The sequence below is a fragment of the Labrus mixtus genome, chromosome 18 (genome assembly GCF_963584025.1).
Source record: "Labrus mixtus chromosome 18, fLabMix1.1, whole genome shotgun sequence".
Classification (NCBI taxonomy): Eukaryota; Metazoa; Chordata; class Actinopteri; order Labriformes; family Labridae; genus Labrus; species Labrus mixtus.
In genome coordinates, this window is record NC_083629.1 from 23143199 (window position 1) to 23164200 (window position 21002).

Consider the following 21002-nt stretch of genomic DNA (forward strand, 5'->3'; position numbering starts at 1 on the left):
GGTCTTTACTCTTCTCTCATTCTCTCTCTTCATGCACCAGCTCTTGTTTACTTATTCATCATCACATTTCATCTTTCTTCTCTTTTAAAGCTTTGCAGCAGAAATAATGAGACCATCTCTGGGGCGTGCAGCTAGAACCCCTCGAACATTTAATCTCCCCAAAATCAGACAAACATTAACAGCATATTTGAGTTTTCGCTGTTAGAAAACACCAGTGCACTTTTTTGTTTTGTTTTGGATTCTCAAAAGCCCACTGGTCTTAAAACCCCAGAAAAAAAAATGTAACCAATAAACAAACTTTCCTCTGCAGAAAGAAGCCACATCAGCATCAAAGGGAGATTGTTTTTTTTTGAATGGACTTGCCTATTCTCTTCTGGTCCGTGATGTCCAGCTCAGGTTCAGTGTAAGGCTTGAGCTCGTCCTCCTCAAATCCTGCGTTGATCCATCGATCCTTCATGATTTGCTGCCAAAGTAAAGAGAGACGTTCAGAGACTCACTGACACCTCATTTAGAAACCTTTTGATATGTCAATAATTAAGGATGAGAAAATACAAAATAAAGGGTGAAAAGATGTAACCTTTTTTGGTACCAGAGGCATAAGAGAGACATGTAAATTTAGGAGGAGAGAGTGGGGGATTACATGCAGGTCAGACTTGAACCCACGGAGACTCTACTATGAGGAGATGGGGCACGCAACATAACCACTACGTTATCTGGAGCCCCCACAAAAATGATTTTAAAAGGCCTCCTTAGATCGGACCCTGAGGTGCAGGACGGAGCGATACAGAAACTCTTACATTTATTTGACCTGTTAAGTCGACTAAATGGTTAAAAACATTCTCACCCTCGCTAGTCGACATCTGTCTGTCTCTCTGCCTGTCTGTCTGTCTCTCTCTCTACCTCTCTGTCTGTCTGTCTCTCTACCTCTGTCTGTCTGTCTGTCTCTACCTCTCTGTCTGTGTGTCTGTCTCTCTGCCTGTGTGTCTGTCTCTCTGTCTGTCTCTCTGCCTGTCTGTCTGCCTGCCTGCCTGCCTGTCTGTCTCTCTCTCTGTCTCTCTCTCTGTCTGTCTGTCTGTCTCTGTCTGTCTGTCTCTCTCTCTCTCTCTGCCTGTCTCTCTCTCTCTCTGCCTGTCTCTCTGTCTGTCTGCCTGTCTCTCTGTCTGTCTGCCTGTCTGTCTGTCTCTCTCTCTGTCTGTCTGTCTGTCTGTCTCTGTCTGTCTCTCTCTCTCTCTCTCTGCCTGTCTCTCTGTCTGTCTCTCTGCCTGCCTGTCTCTCTGCCTGCCTGTCTGTCTGTCTCTCTGCCTGTCTCTCTGCCTGCCTGTCTCTCTCTCTCTGCCTGTCTGTCTCTCTGCCTGTCTGTCTCTCTCTCTGCCTGTCTGTCTCTCTCTGCCTGTCTCTCTCTGCCTGTCTGTCTCTCTCTGCCTGTCTGTCTCTCTGCCTGCCTGTCTGTCTGTCTCTCTGCCTGCCTGTCTGTCTCTCTCTGCCTGCCTGCCTGTCTGTCTCTCTCTGCCTGTCTGTCTGTCTGCCTGCCTGCCTGTCTGTCTGTCTGTCTCTCTGCCTGTCTCTCTGCCTGCCTGTCTCTCTCTCTCTGCCTGTCTGTCTGCCTGTCTGTCTCTCTCTGCCTGTCTCTCTCTGCCTGTCTGTCTCTCTCTGCCTGTCTGTCTGTCTGCCTGTCTCTCTCTCTGCCTGTCTCTCTCTCTGCCTGTCTGTCTGTCTGTCTGTCTGTCTGCCTGTCTCTCTCTCTGCCTGTCTCTCTGTCTGTCTGCCTGTCTGTCTCTCTGCCTGCCTGTCTGTCTGTCTCTCTGCCTGTCTCTCTGCCTGCCTGTCTGTCTCTCTCTCTGCCTGTCTGCCTGCCTGTCTCTCTCTGCCTGTCTCTCTCTGCCTGTCTGTCTCTCTCTGCCTGTCTGTCTGTCTGCCTGTCTCTCTCTCTGTCTCTCTCTCTGCCTGTCTCTCTGTCTCTCTGTCTGTCTGTCTGTCTGCCTGCCTGTCTGTCTCACAGTAGGGACCATGTTTTGAGATTGATTCTGACTCACTGAGCATTACTCCCTCTCATCAGCGAGGCTTACCGACCTTTCTGTAAATTAATCAGAATAATCTGCAGCTACACAACTAACTTTTATATATGTAAACATTTTACTATATAAAATATACCAGTCAATGTTTGAAGGTGGACGTAGCCATGTGTAAACAAAGAGAAAAGTCCTCACACAGCTTCAGGCCTGAGGAAGATCCTTTTCTTTTCCGATCGAAGTGTTGCTCATTGGGAGCTGAACAGTGTGCAGACCTTTCTCTTTTTTCTGTAGTCTATACATTTTGCTTTCCTGCAGGACTGTCTGCATTTTGCTTGGACGTGTGCACACTAGTTTTCTCCTTTTTGTAGTTACATCCAGACCATCTTTTGCAGTTTTCAGTGTTTGTTTGACTTTAACTCTTTCTCCTGCTTTCCCTCCACTCAGTCACGAGAAGAACTAAACACAAAGCCAAAGTCGTTGTGGCTTTAATGAGAAATTTAATTTATGAAGCTAAGAGGCTTTGTGCCTAAGCTCTAAACGGTATGTTGTAAAAAACCACAATGTACAACTATAAATCAAATGCTTCACGGACATTTACAGGACAAGCTTAATTTTTTTCCCCCTTTTTGAGCCGGAGATTACACAAGAAGTTCTATTTTCAGTATTTTATGTGTTCTCAGGGATCAGTGAAGTATCTCTTTATCTTTTATTACAAGTTTTAAGTTTGTTTTTTTTAAATGCTAAACTTGCAGACCAAAAGCCTGCACATATATTGAGTGTGTTACCACCACCTCTTTCTGTCCTGACATCACAGCACTGTGCAGCATCACATTCGTTCAGACCGTTGTTATCAATTTGCAGCTGATCAATTTCACTCTGGGCTTTAAAGAAAGTCTGAGCCAAACTAATTATCCCTGATCATGCTCTGATGTAACTGCAGCTCAAATCTAGGGCAATCATGAGGCTTCCAGGGCCCGACATATGTGACCCGACAGCTTTTAGATATACTCACTCACATTCAGCTCGGCTATAAAAACGTCTCCTGCTGTTAAAACTCAAATCAAAGACACATGATGTCTCTTTGATTAAACGACCCATTTAAAAATTCAGTCTGCCTTTCATCCTGATCAAGTTTAGAGCTCACGAGCCAAAAATACTCACAAAGAGAAATCATGTTTTTTTTGTTTTTTTTTATGTGATAATGTTGTACTGCAGGGAGGCAAGTAGAGCTGCACGATTCCAGCTGAAAGATGATCATTTACACATTTTTTCAGACAACGTGATCATCGCTCCGATTGATCTGTGGAACACTTCTCTCGCTGTCCTCTGCCTCTCGCATCTAACGCGACTATTTTTAATCTCAGCAGACGCTCCGAGGGGAATGAAACGTCCAAAAAAATCTTTACTATTATCAGATTGTGACTTGAGGAAAAATTTAATCTGCATTTTAAACTGTTAACAGACACAAACTTTCATCCGTCAGGACCATTTGGCCACAATTTATAGACCAGAACATGAGCAACATTTGTGGTTAAAATATTGTGGAGAGGGGTGCCGGATGGTCTAGCGGTTATGTCGTGTGATGATCGCGTGCCCCTGTCTGGCTGACAGGGCACGCGATCATAAAAAAGGGGGAAAAATTGCCCCAAAAATATCTTTTAAAAAAACAATAATCTCCACAATGTTGATTTCACAACGAGACTCACTGCTGATGTTTCATGTTTTGTATACAAACATCTCACCTTTTGAATGCTGCTTTATCTTACCTTAATCTTAATTGTGATTTTGAATTTTGTCAAGAAAATGAAATGAAAAAAGAATAATCACTCGAACTCAAAAACCTGCTCCCTCTCTATAACATTCATGATTTCGACTAAACTGGCTTTTCATGCCACCCCGAGCACTTTGATGTTCCCCCGGCTCATTTATATATGAAGGAAGATGTGAACAGAGACAATTTCGGTACAAACAGAAGAATGACGATGCATTATTCATGGTTACGACATCAGAAAGGAGGAGGTGTGTGGGCCGGCGCACACAGAAAAGAGGACACCGTGGGTGCCGGAGAAGATGATGCAGGAGGGTTGGGGGGGGGGGGGGGGAGATGCAGGAGCCGAGGGGAGGTGAAGAGGGGTTTGTTGGAGAGGTGGAGGAGAGATGACATTCTCCGATGGTGCTGACGTGCTGTAGGAAAGTGTGTTGAGAATTGAGAGGTATATTTACATTTTCTGCGTCCTCCCTCACCTCGAGAGTACCCCGCTTGGACGGGTTGAGCACCAGGAAGCGTTTGAGGAGGTTCTCGCAGTCTGTGGACATGTAGAAAGGGATGCGGTACTTTCCTCTGAGCACACGCTCGCGCAGCTCCTGCAGAGAGAAGAACAGCAAACAAGACGTTAACAAAACTCTTAAACACATAATGAGTGATGGATCACTTTTGTCTGAGTGGAGAGGTCAGGACAGGTACAGTACACAGACTTTGACTGCCTCTACCTCAGGCTGAGTGTCTGAATTTAAGGTCACATATTCTCCTCCTTTTCAAAAAGTTTAAATAAGTCTCACAGCTCTCTGAAACACAAAGTTTCTTGTTCTAAATCCACTCTGATCCTGTATTTGATCATGCCTATAAACCCCTCTATTTCAGCCCTGCTCAGAACAGGCTGTTTCTGTGTCTGTACCTTTAAATATGTAAATGAGCTATGTCTGACAACGCCCTCTCTGGACACAAAAAGCATAAAAACCAGGTCAACTCATTCAGAAACACAAACAGCTGAACTGATTCCATTTGTGCTTTGGATGCTCCTCATTTTTAATGTCTTAGTTGAGATATCTAAAACCTAAATAGTGGGGAGAAAAGTTGCTGTATGTTCGGTATAACTGTCCAAAAAGGTCTCCAGAGAAGAGATGATGTCGCTTTAGTCAGGAAACGAACACAAAAAGAGCAGCAGGTTGAAAAGTGAGGCTGATGTATCAGCATTGATTCTCCTACCTTGAGGTTCTGTCCATCAAAGGGCAGCGAGCCGCTGACCAGCGTGTACAGAATGACCCCCAGACTCCAGACGTCCACCTCGGGCCCGTCGTACTTCTTCCCCTGGAAAAGCTCCGGCGCCGCGTACGGAGGAGAGCCGCAGAACGTGTCCAGCTTGTTGCCCATGGTGAACTCGTTGCTGAAGCCGAAGTCCGCGATCTTGATGTTCATGTCTGCGTCGAGGAGCAGGTTCTCGGCCTGAGGACAGACGGACAGCTGATCAGTTCAGTCTGTCTTTACAAACTGAAGGACATTCAGACGTCTGACTCAAAGCTGTTTAAAAGTATTAAATCAGTTTCACTGTCGTTGTGGGGATGAAGCTGAAGATTAGACGGCTTTGGGAGAATATCATTCTGTAAGTGTAAGAATTGTACTTTTGATCTTTTAAGAGAGATGTTCCATTTTGTCTGATCGTCGTCATGGAGACGACTTGTGGACACTTCTTACAGTTCAGTCTGAACGTCTTCAAAGTGAGACTGTGCGAGTTGAGAAATATTAAAGTGCCCATTGATCTTTCTTAATCAGTGTTGTTGAAAGGCGCCGCCAGTCCGATATCTGATCAGTAAATTACGTCAACAGTAAACCTAAAGAATCAAATTTAACAAACAAATAAAACAGAGAAAAGCAGAAACTTTTTTGACAGCTTTCCTGAACCCTGCAACTATTTTAAACGCATGACTAATGCATTTATAATTTCTGCTCTAACATCCACAGCGTGATCTGGTTTGATAGAGTGTGATGTAACACGATATCTCTTCTGTGAATGAAAATGTTTTGGAACGTAGGCCAACGTTTAAAAAAAACTCAAAACATCTGCTCGGTGCTCGCATGCAGCTGAAGGCGAAACACTAATTAGGAAGCTGAAGGAAAGAGAGCCGAGAAATCTGCTGTCGGAGCAGAAGGACTAAAACTTCACCCTGAGAGGCTTTTACTCTCGCTGTGCAAGGAACTGATTGGGGCTGACCATCACTTAGAGCAGAATTTACACACACACACACAAAGATGTGTTATTTCAGGGAGAGATATCGGGGAAGCCCTGAGAGTCAAGCATGTCTCACAAGAACAAAGCGGAAGGCACATGTGGTTAAACCTGTTTGTCACGCACATCTCCACTGTCACACCTGTAACATGTAGGACACACACAGACACAAACACACATGTACACATGTGGAGGAAGCGGCACACACTGCTCTAACGTCTCCCTGCTCGTGCATCATTCATGACGCTCTTACACTGGAAACAGTTTAGACATGCAGAGCAGATACACGTCTTCTCTTAGACTCCCGAGATGAAAAATACAGAGGCATCAATATTTATACTCGGAGAATTAGGAAGCGTCACAGCTGCAGAATGGAGGAGGCTCCTCAGCCACTAAGACAGGTGATGAGGTGGAGAAACATGTGAGCAGTTTAGAGGGGCCTCTTTAAAGCACTCCGCCTCCACAGAGCGTGACGTATCTGTGCAGCCAAAGGGCCGGGCAGCGCCTCCTCGTTAGCCGCATACGCCAATCACACACGCTGTGTTAGCATCGTCGAGAGGGAATACGAGAGTTAGAATAAGAGTCATGTATCACGCAACGCTGACGTCAGCTCCATACTGGGTGACCTTTCTGTTCAGTATGAGTCAGGGGTAATCAGCCTTAAAGGTGAAGACACTAATTTTAACTCTTCATGGCATTACTAATTAACATGAATGCTTTAAAAATGCTGAAAAGAAACTGAGGAATCACACCAAACCTCGTCTTAATCTTAGACTACTGATCGCTTTCTTGTTTTTTTTTTTATTGTCTTGAATTCTATTTTTTTTCCTATTTTTATGAAATTGAATTAATTGTAGTGTTTTAATGTGTGTCAGTTTAATAAACAGATATGGGCTTATGTTGATATCCACAGGGCAGACAAAAACAGAACTCCTGCTTTGCTATGCATTTATGATGTTTGACTTCCAGGTCAATACCTGGCCGGCTGACACAGGTACTTGGAGCATGCTCAGAACACCTAGTACAGTTTGACTGAGGTGTAAACATGCAGTGTGAGCCAGTCTCTAGCCCCATTATGAAGGTGTGATAGTCCGAGTCTAGAAATATGACTTGGTATGATTTCAGTTTAGCTAAAATGTTGATAAAAAAGTCAATTTTTAGTTGGAGAAAAATAATATACTGACTTTTTTTAAACTGCACATAGACGTACTGAGTGGACAGAGAGGTGTTGCTTTGATAAGAGGCAAACTTTGCTCTCTTGAACAACCCTCCATATGGCTGAACTGAATTCTGCTTCATTGGTAAGATGTCAGCTTCTGTTGGTGCACTGACAGTCTTTTTATTCTGTGGCTACCAACATGCAGGGCTTCTCTGAACTCACCTTGAGGTCTCTGTGAACAATGTGCTTCTGGTGGCAGTACTGCACCGCCGATACAATCTGTACAAGAAAAGAAAAAACACAAGCAGGGTTTAGTTAAACGTCTGGTGTTCTGTTTTCAGAGCGCGATAAAGGATGTGGTAGAGGAGGAGGAGGAGGAGGAGGAGTAGATGATGTGGTCGGCAGGGACAGGAAAGATAAAACAAACGCAGATGAGGCTGACGACAGAAGGAGGGTTGAGACAGAACAGGTTTCCTCTGTGCGGGGCCATTTGTCTGTCTCAGAGTCCAGGTAGCAGCATGCGCTAATGGTGCAGGAAAGCTGTGAAGGATTACCAATAACTGGGTCTCACAGGGTTTAAAAACAATCTACACTTTGGACATTACTTTAGTTTGATTTCTCACTGTTTGCATCATCAGCTCCAGATTAAAAACAAGACCGAGTGACTCTGAGCTCTCTGTGGAAACCCCTTTGCTAGCATGGACACATTTCAGGGTGCTAATGTTAATGCTGCAAAATCATCAACGTGTGTTTGGTTGCTATTTTCATTTCTGCTGAAGGCAAATGCTTCCACATCTACAGAGCTGCTAAATGCTGCTGTGGGGACTGGCAAAAACCTGAGTAACATATGGAACCAGTCATGTACATATAATGAATTTCCTAAAATGGTCAAAACTTGATTCGTTCATAGTGGCTTTGCAAAGGCATGGATAATTACAGGTAAGTGGAAACACCTGCAGTATGATGAAACATCTATGCGGCATGAGCTTTAAATCCTGGGATTCCATCTATCTGACATAAGGGGTTTTCTGCCTCCAGACAAAGCAGCATGTCAATTAAAGGAGGCTAATATCCCGTGTTATAGTAACGTAAACAACCCAGGCTGAGCATTTTATTTACAAAATCTTGTTTTTAGCGGTTTATTAGCACTCGTCTGCTGCTGTCTTTGCCTTACAGAACCCTTCAAATGAAACAGGATGAAGTTTGGAGACATGAGGGGGGGAGGGGGGAAGCTGAGGGATGAAGGAGGTGTATCTGAAGAAAGCATTATTTGTTTTGGTCTGAAATTCTGCTTTGGAAGTCGCAGTGGAGGCCTTTAAAATCTTTTTTATGAAGTCAAACTGTAGCCTTATTCAGTGACTTAGTCAAAACTTTAAAACGGCACCTGAAGAAAATGTAATAGACTCTTTTGTGTTGTTTTTCTGTGATTGAAATCAATGTTTTAAGCCTCACTGATGTACATGTCCTACAGAAAGTTATCGAGAAATGCCTTAGTTTAGGGTTTGGCTAGCTTCTTACAGACCAACAACACTCCATGACTTTGCACTGTGTCACTGAGCGGTGAGTGATGGAGACAGGAGGAGATTTGGACACTTGTCATCAGTCTTCAGAAGACAGAGGTTGCTGTTCCAGAAGCAGGACAGCGGCCTTTCTGAGTCAGAGCCGGGAGCAGAGGTGTGAAACCGGAACACTGCAGGGGGGGGGGAGAAAGCTGGTTACCTGTCTAAATTTAGCCCTGGCCTCTTTTTCCTTCATTCTTCCGTGTGCAACCAGGTAGTCAAAGACCTCTCCTGCAAAAAGAAACACAAAGAGAGAGAAAGAGGGGGCGTTAGAGCGATATAAAGAGAACATGAGACAGAAAAAGCCGTGAATGAAGAGAGCGATCCAAAGAAGGTGGAGAGAGACACAAAGTGAGTCATAACTTAAGCAGATAAAAATAACTTCAGGATGAACTTTTCTCCACAGCTGGCCCCTCACCCTCACCCCATGTGCATGGTTCCAGGGTGTTTCTTGACCATATTGAGGCGAGCGCGGTGCCGCTTCCTCTAAACTGAGCCTTCTCCTGCAGGCACAAAAGCTGCTGCCTCTCTCTCTGCTCCGGCAGCAGATCCTTCCCCTCGGCCCACGGTTTCTGCACACTTCCAGCCAAAACGTGACAACGCTCGCTCGTGCGCTAATTGAACCTCGAGTGGCTGCCTTACGTGTCCATGTCCCTACCCGGGCTGAGAGAGGATCTAAACACAATAACAAGCAACAACACCGCCTCCCCTGCTTTTTCCTGAATCCTCGAAAACCCTCCCACTCTCTCTCTCTCAGCGTTGACCTGCAGAGGCGGTCAGAGTGTTTGTTTCCGTACTTCAGAGCTCCAGAAAAGCAACAATTCATCACAACTCTGTGAGTCAACTGCTGAAGACAGAGTGTGCCAGCTGACAACCTTTCGTGTCAGAGCTGAAGGTCACAGTGTGTGCCGCACATGGGGATGGAATCGGGGAACAAAAGGAAAAGTAGCATGAAGTGTGTGTGTGTGCTAGAAATGAGAGGAGCATGTGCCACTCAAAGGAAAACAAGTATTTGGATCAGGAAGTTTAAAACAAGCCACTTAAAATGTAAGGATGAAGCCATTTATAATTTAAAGATGAGCCCACTTCTAGAGCTAACATCCTTGCAGAGATTTCTTTTATCCAAAGCAACGTACATCTGAGAGTGAATACAATCCCCCATATCACAATTTCCCCTACACTTTGAACTTGCCAAAACAAAAACACAGTCCCTTTTGGATGGCAGACACTTATCGGACTCTAATCTAGGAAAAACAACAACAGGAGGCTGTAAGGTATCTGACTAATAGTCTACAGCCTTGCCAGCAGCTCCACGGGGGTGTACTTCAGACACAGCTGAGCTTTGAGCTAAATGCTAACATCTGCATGCTACAGTGCTAAGTGTAAGCAGGTATAATGGCTGCCTTCCAATGCCTTTACTTCCATACTATTTAGTTAACAGGGAAAACATGTAGTCCGTCCAGTAGAAGTGCAGTATGTAAAAGACACCAGGTTGTAAGACTCCTCCTATATAGGGTCAGATTTTCCATATGCAAGCTCGCATGCTTTACTGCGATCAACAACTCTGTGTGCAGAAAGGTTTTGGAAGTTTTTGCTGGTTGGAAACTTTTGATTCATGTGTTAAATTTTTTTTACATCAGATAGTATCAAAAACTACAGATCTACTGTCATGTCCCAGAGCACAAAAAAATCGATGTCCCATTGGAAGAAATATTAGATTTACTTTATTAAGATGTAATGCAATTGGTGTGTGTGATCAGACCTCCCATCTCTGTGGAAATGTGATTTTCCCCTCATAGAGCAATTCTCCACAATTTGCCGCGTGCGCCGCTTTGCTCAGCATTACGAGCATGACCTTTACAAGAAATCAATAACAGCCTCAGCCTTTGAGACGGGGTGAGGGGGGGGCTGGGAGAGATGTGTGACGCTGCATGAAATGACAAATTACAGAAAGCTTTCCCCAAATGAAATCTTAAAGAGTAAAGTCATACTCATGTTGGGAGAGAAAATCAAAGATTTCTTCCCTTTAATTTTGGTTTTAAAGAAACTTCTTTTTGGGCTGTAAAGCATCAAATCTGTTGTTCTGTCACTTTCAACAAACTACAAATGAGATGATAAATGTCAGGTCCAGTCAGTCACTGAAAAAAAGTCTAAATCCATCACTGAAAGCTTTTCATACAATTATTTCTCTTTCATGTGTTTTGGTGAACGAGCCTCTTCACTGTCTGGAACACAAGGTCACAGGTGATGATGACTCTAATTAACCTTCACAGACTCACCACTAAAACACAGATTTGCTCACGATCCGGCTTTTTGGGGCCGCAGAGGAGGAGGAACTATAATGATTGTGTTTATCCAAGCGGTTATATTTAACACAGCAGGTGACGATGCAGACAGCGTCGTCAAATCTTTCTGTTTTGGTTCCACTCATGCAGGAAACCGTGAAGCTGGTAGGAGTCGACAAACAAGTTTTTCCTGCTCTGGCTTTCCTCTCCTCGTTTCAACAAACTGATTTGTATCTTGATGCTGACATACATCTCCATACCTTTGTGTGCTTGAACCTCCAGAATCCAAATCTGATCTTTATCTCACAGGTCCATTCCTTCCTCGTGAACTGGTTATTTACTATTCCTGGGAAGTCTTATCATTGTAGGTCATTACAGGACGTCATTAGAAATATAATCACAATTTCGAGATAAGCTGCACTCTTGGATTTTCCCATCCACTCATTATAATTGAATATTAAGAGATAGGGACGTGGAGATTAACGGCGGGTGGCTCTAATTCTTCAGCCATATGTGTTCAAAGCGATGCAGCAGAAGGTGTCACAACAGGATGACACGTTTACATGAGCGTCAGTCAAACCAGTGTAAACCACGAGGGGAAAAAAGGCATTCATGTAAGGAGGATTAAAATGACTTCATAATGAGGATCTTAAATTTAAATTTAATCTCTACAGAAACATTACAAAATCACATACGTCATGTGTGGAATTATTTAGTTTTCATTTCTTACTGCGTCACATGTTAACATTTCTAGCTTGTTAAGTTTCTGTCTTCCATTTGGTCTTTTTCATTTTTTATACCTCACATACTTAATTTTTGTCTGTGCATAATTTATAGTGCACATACAAAGAGAGGACAGGTGGCACCGGTGGCCGAGTGGTTAATCTGTGCCCCTCAATGTACGGAGGCTGTAGTCCTGGAAGCGGGCTGCCCGGGTTTCAAATCCGATCAGTGGCTCCTTTCCCGCATGTCATTCCCCACCCTTTCTCTCTCTTTCGCCCCAATTCCCAACTCTATCCATTGTCCTGTCGTACCAATAAAGGCACACAACGCCCAAAAATAAAATGTGAAAAATAAAAGGATTTGACACAAAATGCATCGAGTATTAAGCTGCTACACCTGCAGGTTATAATTTTCAATTTATAGCTAAATGTGGACTAAATAAAATATTATTCTGAAATAAATTATCAGGTTAAAAAAGTAAGACGGGGCGTAATGAACCACTAATGTTGATGTGAGGATGCTGATATCGTGCCTCACTTCTATTCATATTTCCTGTGCAGCAAACATCAACAACACGAGGTTTCTCTCTCAGTTTGTTGTAAACATCACAAGAATTAAAGTCAAAGTTTGATCCAAAGGAAACTGGACTGTTTGAAGATCTTGATCTCCTCCGAAAGGCTTCTTCAGTTTCTGAACTATCTGGTGGATGGAGCTAGAAAAGTAAGCTAATGATCATTTCAAATTTTTAGGTCGATCCACCAGATTGTTTAGAAACTGAAGAAGCCTTTCAGAGGAGATCAAGATCTTCAAACAGTCCAGTTGCCTTTGGATCAAAATTTGAATTTACCGTGACCTGGATGACTGAGAACCCACACAGACATCACAAGAATGAATTCATTTTCTGTCCTCCTGCTTTTGTCCTCTCAGGTAGAAGTAGGCAGACTGTAAGCTGCTCCCAGTGTGCATAAATTATTTAAACGCACACATTTATCACATTTGGTGTTAATAAATCATACTCGGGTCCTCGGGAGCTGCACACAGCGTGCAGATTTCTACCGGCTATATCTACTCCTCCGCGCAGCAGCTGTTGAGGTGTGGCTGTAAAAAGTTTGAGTTTTATTGTTTTACAGCTGAGTTTACAGTCCGCCTGCCTTTGTCAAACACGTTTCTGTCTTCTGTGTTTGAACTTCTGTGTAAAAATGCCAAGTTCCTTTTTTCTATGGTGGGGAAATTATCAAATTTCTCAGGCTTGGAATCTCACATACAGCATGCTGCAGGTCAGGTGAATGGTGTTAAGCTTCCAGCTACAACATGTTGACAACTTTATTTCCTGTCTCACCTCCACTGGCGTACTCCATGACCAGGTAGAGCGTCCTCTCCGTCTCAATCACCTCAAAAAGCTTGACTGAAAGGAGAGAGCGAGAGAGGGGAAATTAAACATTCAATTATGTCTGAAGACGCGGGAGAATCAGACAATAATACATTCAACACTTAAAATGATTTCAAACAGACACCTGGAGGAAGAGGAGAGTGGCAGAGAGAAGTGAGGTGTGTGTGTGTGTGTGTGTGTGTGTGTGTGTGTGTGTGTGTGTGTGTGTGTGTGTGTGTGTGTGTGTGTGTGTGTGTGTGTGTGTGTGTGTGTGTGTGTGTGTGTGTGTGTGTGTGTGTGTGTGTGTGTGTCGTGACCATGTAAGCAGGGCAGCACTCACTATTTACTGAACGAGACTTTTTCCTCTTTTTTACTGCAGTGTGTTGAGCCCTGAGATATAAAAGACTGAGCGAAGAGCGGCTGAGGGCTGCACAGCTAAATATAGACGAGGTGGGATGGAAGACAATGAGAGAGATGGAGATGGCGAGCGTGCGTGCGTGAGTGCGTGCGGGCTGGTGAGCGCTTACTATCACTCTGGTAATTATAATCACATTTCTGCACGGCAAATCGCGAAGCGCCGGGGAATGAAATTAAAAGTAATTAGAGGGAAATCCCATCTCCAAAACCAAACACACCACGGCAGGCTTGACACATGAACGCACTGTACGTGTGTTTTATGACACGAGCGAGTGTGTGTGTGTGTATACGAGGGACGTTTCTGAACAGGACAAATCACATTTTGAGTCTTGATGGGATTTATTCAAAAGGGATTTTGTTGCTTTTAAACGCCTCTACAGACCACAGAAAGTAGTAAGAGTACAGACAGAAAAATAACACAATATTTTCTAATCTAAAAACAGAGCTTGACCCTTCAGTTTCAGTGTCAATCAATCAGTTGTGCACCATAAAACTGGAAGTTAGAGAGACAAATAAAACTTCCCCGTATGATTTGTGAAATATTCTTTGGATTTTACGCCCGTGTCAATAAGTTTCAGGAACAATTTCAGCCCGAGCTGTAGAGTCTGACCTTCCTCATACTTGAACTGACTCGTCATTTGCAGAGATATTGACATTAGCCAGGACTGTTTGATTTTAAAGAACACCCTGTAATCTTCTGTGAACTCTGATTGAAAGTTTTAGTGCATAAAGTAGGCTGAAGGTTTGCTCCTAATCTGTGACTGTCAGGTAGTAGAAAGGCCAGAGAATCCTGCATGTTGTCCTAAATGACACACATGGACAGATAGAAGCACATTTTTCCTTCAACATCATCAACTCAGGTGAGCTGATGCATCGTGTGCTGATATGTTAATGTGTGTGTAGGATCCACTCACCTATATTGGGATGATTCAAGATCTTCATTATTCTAACTTCTCTGAAGAGCTGAAATCAAAGAGACAAAACAGACGATTAATGTTCAGTCGGCAGAATTAAATTTAGCCCTTTGACATTTCAACATAGAAGGAGCATTTCTGAGCTCATACGAAACAGAAACAAACACATTCAAACCACATTTATTCAAACCACAACATTTATAAAAAGGGGAAATAAGCATGACCGAAAGAAGCTGTGACAGCAATATTGCAAAAGTCTGTTGACTCCTACTGAACGGATCTTCAGTCCATCTCAATTTACAAGTTTCATTTTCATTTACGAGACATTTAAATCCAACATGATACACATCTGCGAGTTAGTACAACACAAAGAAGGATCTAGAGAGGAGGAAACGACGTCAGAAAGTGAAAACAAACTGCTTCGATTCTGATCAGACTCAGGAGATGACAGAGGCAGAGCACAGGGTGTAGAGAAGCAGATATTTTTCACCTTCATCATCAACAACATCAACATCATCCACGGTATTAATATCATCAGTTATAGTGCGTAGGTGTTCATGAAAGAGCTTGGCCATTAGCTTTTCTTATCGGTGGTTGGAAAGGGGACTTTGCAGATTGGATGGAGTTTGGTGATTTGTTCCACCACCAGGGGGCGACAGAGGAGATTCATGACCGTACGACTTTTGTCTGAGCGCGAGCTAGATTGATTTAATTACACAAGAAGAGGCTAAGTTGCTAACAAACACAAAAGTTAGAGCTTTAACGTTACTGTTGAAGCATGTAGCATTAGATTTTAACTCGGGATACTGAAGACTCTCAGAGATCGAAGTTGGAATTCTGACTTGAGGAGGGCGTTTCTGATGACGTACAGACCGGCAACTGGGATTTCCGACTTCCAAGACCAAATTGAACGCACCATTAGTGTGTTGCCTTTCTTCATGACTACATTACTCGACAACGCCCGGGACAGGGAGGCTAACGCAGCACGACACAAAGACTTCTTTAAAGGAATTCTCCGTTACTTGAAGAACACAGAATATATTATCCGACGTAAATCTCACAATCACACAAACCACAGAAGACATAAAATGTTAATGTTGTGAAGAAGCGTGGTAACATGGGAGTAGTTGTCTTCACTATTTAGCAACGATGGTCGCCGTTACTCAAGCAGAAATAATGATCATGAATGGGGGAATATATTAAAGTTTTATTCACATTATATTCTGTCACATTTATTCACATCAACGAGTGATTTACATTTGAATGAAATCACCAATAAACAGCACACTGAAGTGTTCCCTTTGAAGACAGGCAACCAAAAGAAACAGACTTCTTTTAACTAAATTATGGATTTTGCAGAATTGTAACTTTAATCCAGCAGCAGTATGTGCATAAGATTTCTGATATTACTCAAGGTAATTACTTTTTAAGTGGCATTTCTAGGTCACAGAGCAATAACTGATCTATAATTTAATTCTAAATGGGCTTTCAGACTTCAACACACAGATTACATTAATTTCAAACAGCGGTTCAAGTGTTCTCCTGCCTCTAACGTCTGATATATTTGCGTCCTGATCACATTCTTAAAGCGCAGATATAAATCAGGCTCCTCCATGATTCAATGGTTCAAAAACAGGAGATCATGGGTTCAGGAACCCAAACACAGGCCCTTGTGTTGTGCCAACATCAACACACTTGTCAAGGAAATGTGATTATTCTGTCACCGCCGTCACGTCATCTCCCCAAACAGGATTTCCAGCAGCACGGCGTCGGCTCAAACCGGCCGGAGAGAGATGCCTCCCGCCCTCAGGCAAGGCCGAGGACAGGATCTGAATTAAGTTAAACTTGCACCATCACATCTGCCCCCACCACCTCTCTCCCCCCTCCCCTCCCTGCACTAATAACAAGACACTGTGTCAACACACGCTCGCCTCCACATCAGCATTCAGAGCGACCAGACAAGCAGATTTGTAACGGGCCAGAAGTGCTTTTTAGTCTTCCGCTGAACCAGGCACAAAGAGGAACTGAGTGCTATTTATTATTGATCTGAAGTTAACTACACCTCGCCCCGCTTCCCTTCCATGAAAATATAAAAAAGCTTCAATCTTTCATGAGGCCTGAGTTACCACGGTGACGTAGCTGCTAGATCTGTGCAGAAAGAACGGACGGACCTTCTCCCATCAAATGAGCAAACAGCTGAAAATGTGCGTACTTAGCGCCTTGTTATCAAAGCTCTGATAACTTATATATCTGATATGAACAATTGGGTAACTGCTAAATTACTAAATACTTGTATTTCATTTAAATTGTTTGTTTTATTTTTCATATTGGACATTTTGTTTGAGCAAAACGACATAAAAACTCAGTCAACATGTATCCTACTGCTGTGGAGCTTTTCTATTTCAATCTTATTTTAATCAATTAAGATGCGTATTATGGAAAGAAAAATGTGTCCATTTGATGTCAAAGGTCATGTCCAGTTTTATCAGAGCTCAAAGCCCTGTATTTAAAGTGTTCAAGTGTCTAAAAACAAGAAAAATTTGCTAACAATTCGTTAAAAATCAAATTTTGATGTTGATCAATAATAAGTGTGGGGCTTTCCTGCATGTCATTCTCCACTCTCTCTCTCCCTGATTTCTGACTCTATCCACTGTCCTATCTCCAAAATAGAAAGCATAAAAAGCCCCAAAATAAACCTTAAAAGAAATTCAATTTCACAAATAATCTACGGACGTGAGGTTTAATCTTTTCTCTCATTGAGAAGTGAAATAAATAACAGCAGTGAAATGAGAGGAGACTCTGAGCGACAGACAACAACATGTTCACATGACAGATTCAAACACATGACGCATCAAACCCGCAGATCCACAGGGACGCCCCGATGAAGGCCTGCCTACAACCTGGACTGATGCTGACTGCCTGAGAGGCAAACAGATGGTGACAGGCAGCGGGTGCCGTTTTCACAGTCAGTGCACACACACACACACACACACACACACACACACACACACACACACACACACACACACACACACACACAGTTAGAGGATACAGGAACAATCTTCAGCCCTTCTCAGAATGCTTTTTTCCCCCCGCAAAAGTGTTCTAACTAAGCTCAGCAGCTATCATGTCTTTGTACATTTGTATAGATTTCAGCAAATTCACATTGTGTTTCCTCGTGCAGAAGCACGGCACAGCAGGAGCTCCACATAGACACAAAGTCAGACATGCACACAAACAGCTCAGCGCCCCCCCGCTGGCTCCGCTTATCCTGTCTCGCCACTGTAACACCTCTGTTACTACCTCCGCAGACAGTACAGAAGGGTGATCACTTTGTCCCCCCATTACGCCTCTGCGACTTGAAGCGGCCGTCTAAATAGTGCTTTTTAAGAGATAAGCTACATACCCAAACATTCACACAGAAAACACTCCTGCTTCTTGTGCTGTAAGACACGCATGATTTATCTGTTTAATAATCTTAAGAGTCATGGATCAGTCCGTTAAAGTTGAAAAAAATGTTGAATGTGCTCATCAGAAATTCTAAGAGACATCTTCCTGACGAGTCTTTAGACCAACTGACTGTGCAAAGTCAAAATACTCTTTGTTTGATAAAAAGGCTGAAACTGGATAATATCTTAAAATCAGCCGAGACTGTTCTGTACATTGGAAAATAAATGTACAAAAAGGAGAAAAACTTGACCAAGAAGTGAAGGTTAGTGTGTTAACTTTAAGAAAACGCCACCAATGATGAAATGTGACCAGCATGAAACATGTACCGGTACATTCAATTTTGGTTGTTAAAGGTTTTTAATGTGTTTTAAGTCTTGAAAGCAGCAACCTGCTGTCACCTCCATACTGATTTCTGATACCTGTATGATGAGGCTGACTGAATGAGTTTAAATAGAGAAGATGTTTTGACTAAGATGTGAGGACTTTTTATTGACTCAAACTGGACTAAAGTGTTTTAAATTTGGTGTCTTAAGATGGCAAGAATGATTGAAATGTGACTAAAACTAATGAGCATTTTCATCTTTTAACACTGTTGCACAAGCACACCCGACTGGTTCAAGTCTTTGTCTCGAAAGCATCTTAAATACAAAAATAAAATAGTTGTAAAGATAATAAGCATCACTCGAGTCATGCGACTTCAAACCAGTAATTTAGACACCAACATCCTGCAGCGCACGTCAGCCGCGGGGAGGAACTGAGACAATAAATCTAATTTCTGAGACAACTGAAGGGTTAATTATGAGCTCCAGTCAGCGAGGCTTTCAGCACGGCGTCGACCGGTTTGAAGCAATGTGAACAAACTGAGCCAGGAGGAGGAGAAGATGAAGAGGAAGAAGAGGAGCTGCTGGAGAGCGCCTGAGGTCTCCTCACTGTCATTACACCCTGCCTGTGATCTCACTCTGCCCATCGTTAAACTGAAAATACTCTCCTGAGCGCTCACACGGTACAGAGGAATACATCGGAGCTGGATTTGTTCCACAAGGAAACTTTACATCTAATGATTACTGGAGAGAAGCTGTGACTCTGAACTAATATGTACAAACTGTACAACCTTATGAAAAACGTCTGGACCGTCCTACTTATCAGAAACAGGCCCTGTTACACCTGGGTACTTGAAGAACTGCATAAGTGTGGGAATACTTTGTCAGGTATGTTATGCAGTAAAATGAATTAGTGGAAAAAAAACAGCAGAGAGGCAGAGATGATTCACCACATAATCCAAGCATTAGGTCGAGGACGTAAACCTGCTGGTGCTCCAGTCATACCACCGCCATGAGGCACAGCTGTCCCCATTACACAATCTGCAATCTTGTGATCAATACGAAGCACCTTTGGGCTGAGTGACACACGACTTGAGGGTGACATCACACACACAGTCGGGCTTTTGTTAAACAGGAACACGCAGAAAGTTTCCACTCGGACTTAAGTTCCATCAATTAGGCCTGATCCGGGGCTTGTAAATGAAATCCAGTGGGCTCCACATTAGATCATTCATTGTGTGTTTCTGGTTAACTTTCATCCCACCAGGTCAGAAAAAAACTTTGGAGGTGAGTCACAACAAATCACATTACAGCCTCGGCAGCACATCGGCCCACAGCGATGGATGTCAGCGCACTTTTTTTCTGTAATTGACCCCTGGTGTTTCGGTTGCATTTTAGAAGAAGAAGAAAAAAAAAAATCCTGACATCAGTTTACCCCCGGAGCATTTTGTTGAGCTCAGCTCTTCACTGAGAGTGAGGCAGCTTCTCGGTGCAGTTATTCGGTCCCTCTGAACCTCTAATGTTACCGCTTCCATCTGGACAAACACATCAACCTGAGGGAACACACACTGGCTCAAATTAATGCTTCCCATCATCAAAATTTAAGGACCCTTAAAAGAAAACCGGCTTCTCTCTTATAAAGTTCTGAAGACCTGAATTACAAGATGCCTTCCTTGTCTGTCGCCTGCAGATTTAAAAACAGAATGATGAACTCTTTTGGGGCTTTTTGTGGACCCTTAAGGACCTGACACACCAACGAGCTCGCCAGCCGTCAGTCCTAGTTGGACCGTAGGTGAGCGGCCGCCGCTACCCATCGGCCCATGTCGTCCTTTTTTCTGCCGATTTGACATAAGAGAGTAATCTCTCTGATTGGCTGTTCGGAGGTTTCATTTCTCTCCAGCTCTCCTCTCAGGTTCAGGAAAGCCCCTTGAGCACGCCGCTGTAGTCTCCATGCTTTCACCCATTAGTGCGGTTTCGCTTTATTTGTCTCCTCCGCCTCTTCTTTTCTTTTTCCACTAAAAGACCAAGGGCTGACAACGCCAGCGCCATTTTCAACTTTTTATCAGACGTTATTCTCCATCAGTAGGCAGCCTATAATACGAGTGGTGACCGACAGCGGTGTGAAAATGGTCTTCTCGTATCATAACAACGGACTACTGCCGCCTGCTGGCGTGGAGAGTTATTTCCTCTCACTCACGCACAGAACTAACGTGGTGGTTGACCGTCAGCTGTAGTCTTTGCGGTGTGTTCAAGTGCAACTTTTTGACCAAGACGTGAGGCGACGCCACAGTTGGTCTTCGTCGCCACTAGTTCTTTGCCGTCTGCCTTTTGTGTCAGGGCCTTTATTATGAAGCTCAATCAGTTGCAGAGACCAGATGCAGTTCAATCAAACGGGATTTTGCAAGACTTTAGAGGCCTAACATTGCAGCATATTACAGTATTTTACAAAAACTACGGAAAAATCATAGATAAATCCACTCTGAATCTGAAAATCTGACATTTTGCAACTGATTAATCCCCAGTAGGGCTGTACTGATACCACATTTTTTAAACTTAAACGACTATGTTGATGCTTGTTCCCAAACCACAGCAACATAAATACCATTCCTCGGCACTCAGTATTGGGTAATGCTTGTTTTTACTGACCAGAAACATTCTGGAAAACTCCTGCACACTGTCTAAATTGCACAAATACATCGCCAACATATTTGTTCCAATCTGACAGTGCTCTCTCTCCTTCATCACGGCGGCTTTTAGTTAAAAATATGACTGACGATGTGTCGTTTTTGG

General features: G+C 43.3%; 1 protein-coding gene across 26 annotated transcripts in view; it reads right to left on the reverse strand.

Moving 5' to 3' along the window:
* mark3a (MAP/microtubule affinity-regulating kinase 3a) overlaps positions 1-21002 on the reverse strand; it is a 59381-nt gene that overhangs the window by 22339 nt on the left and 16040 nt on the right. For 17 of the 26 annotated variants that reach the window (XR_009676448.1, XR_009676447.1, XM_061063077.1 and 14 more), the window contains 7 exons: positions 14443-14491; positions 13082-13147; positions 8895-8965; positions 7398-7454; positions 4999-5235; positions 4236-4376; positions 364-463 (listed from right to left, as the gene is read on the reverse strand). Coding sequence is in view for 24 of the 26 variants with exons in the window: in XM_061063077.1 (XP_060919060.1) it covers positions 364-463; positions 4236-4376; positions 4999-5235; positions 7398-7454; positions 8895-8965; positions 13082-13147; positions 14443-14491 (721 nt within the window). In the remaining 2 variants the exon portion in view is untranslated. The remainder of the gene's footprint in view (positions 1-363; positions 464-4235; positions 4377-4998; positions 5236-7397; positions 7455-8894; positions 8966-13081; positions 13148-14442; positions 14492-21002) is intronic. The other 9 variants (XM_061063082.1, XM_061063091.1, XM_061063090.1 and 6 more) reach the window with 1 other exon arrangement.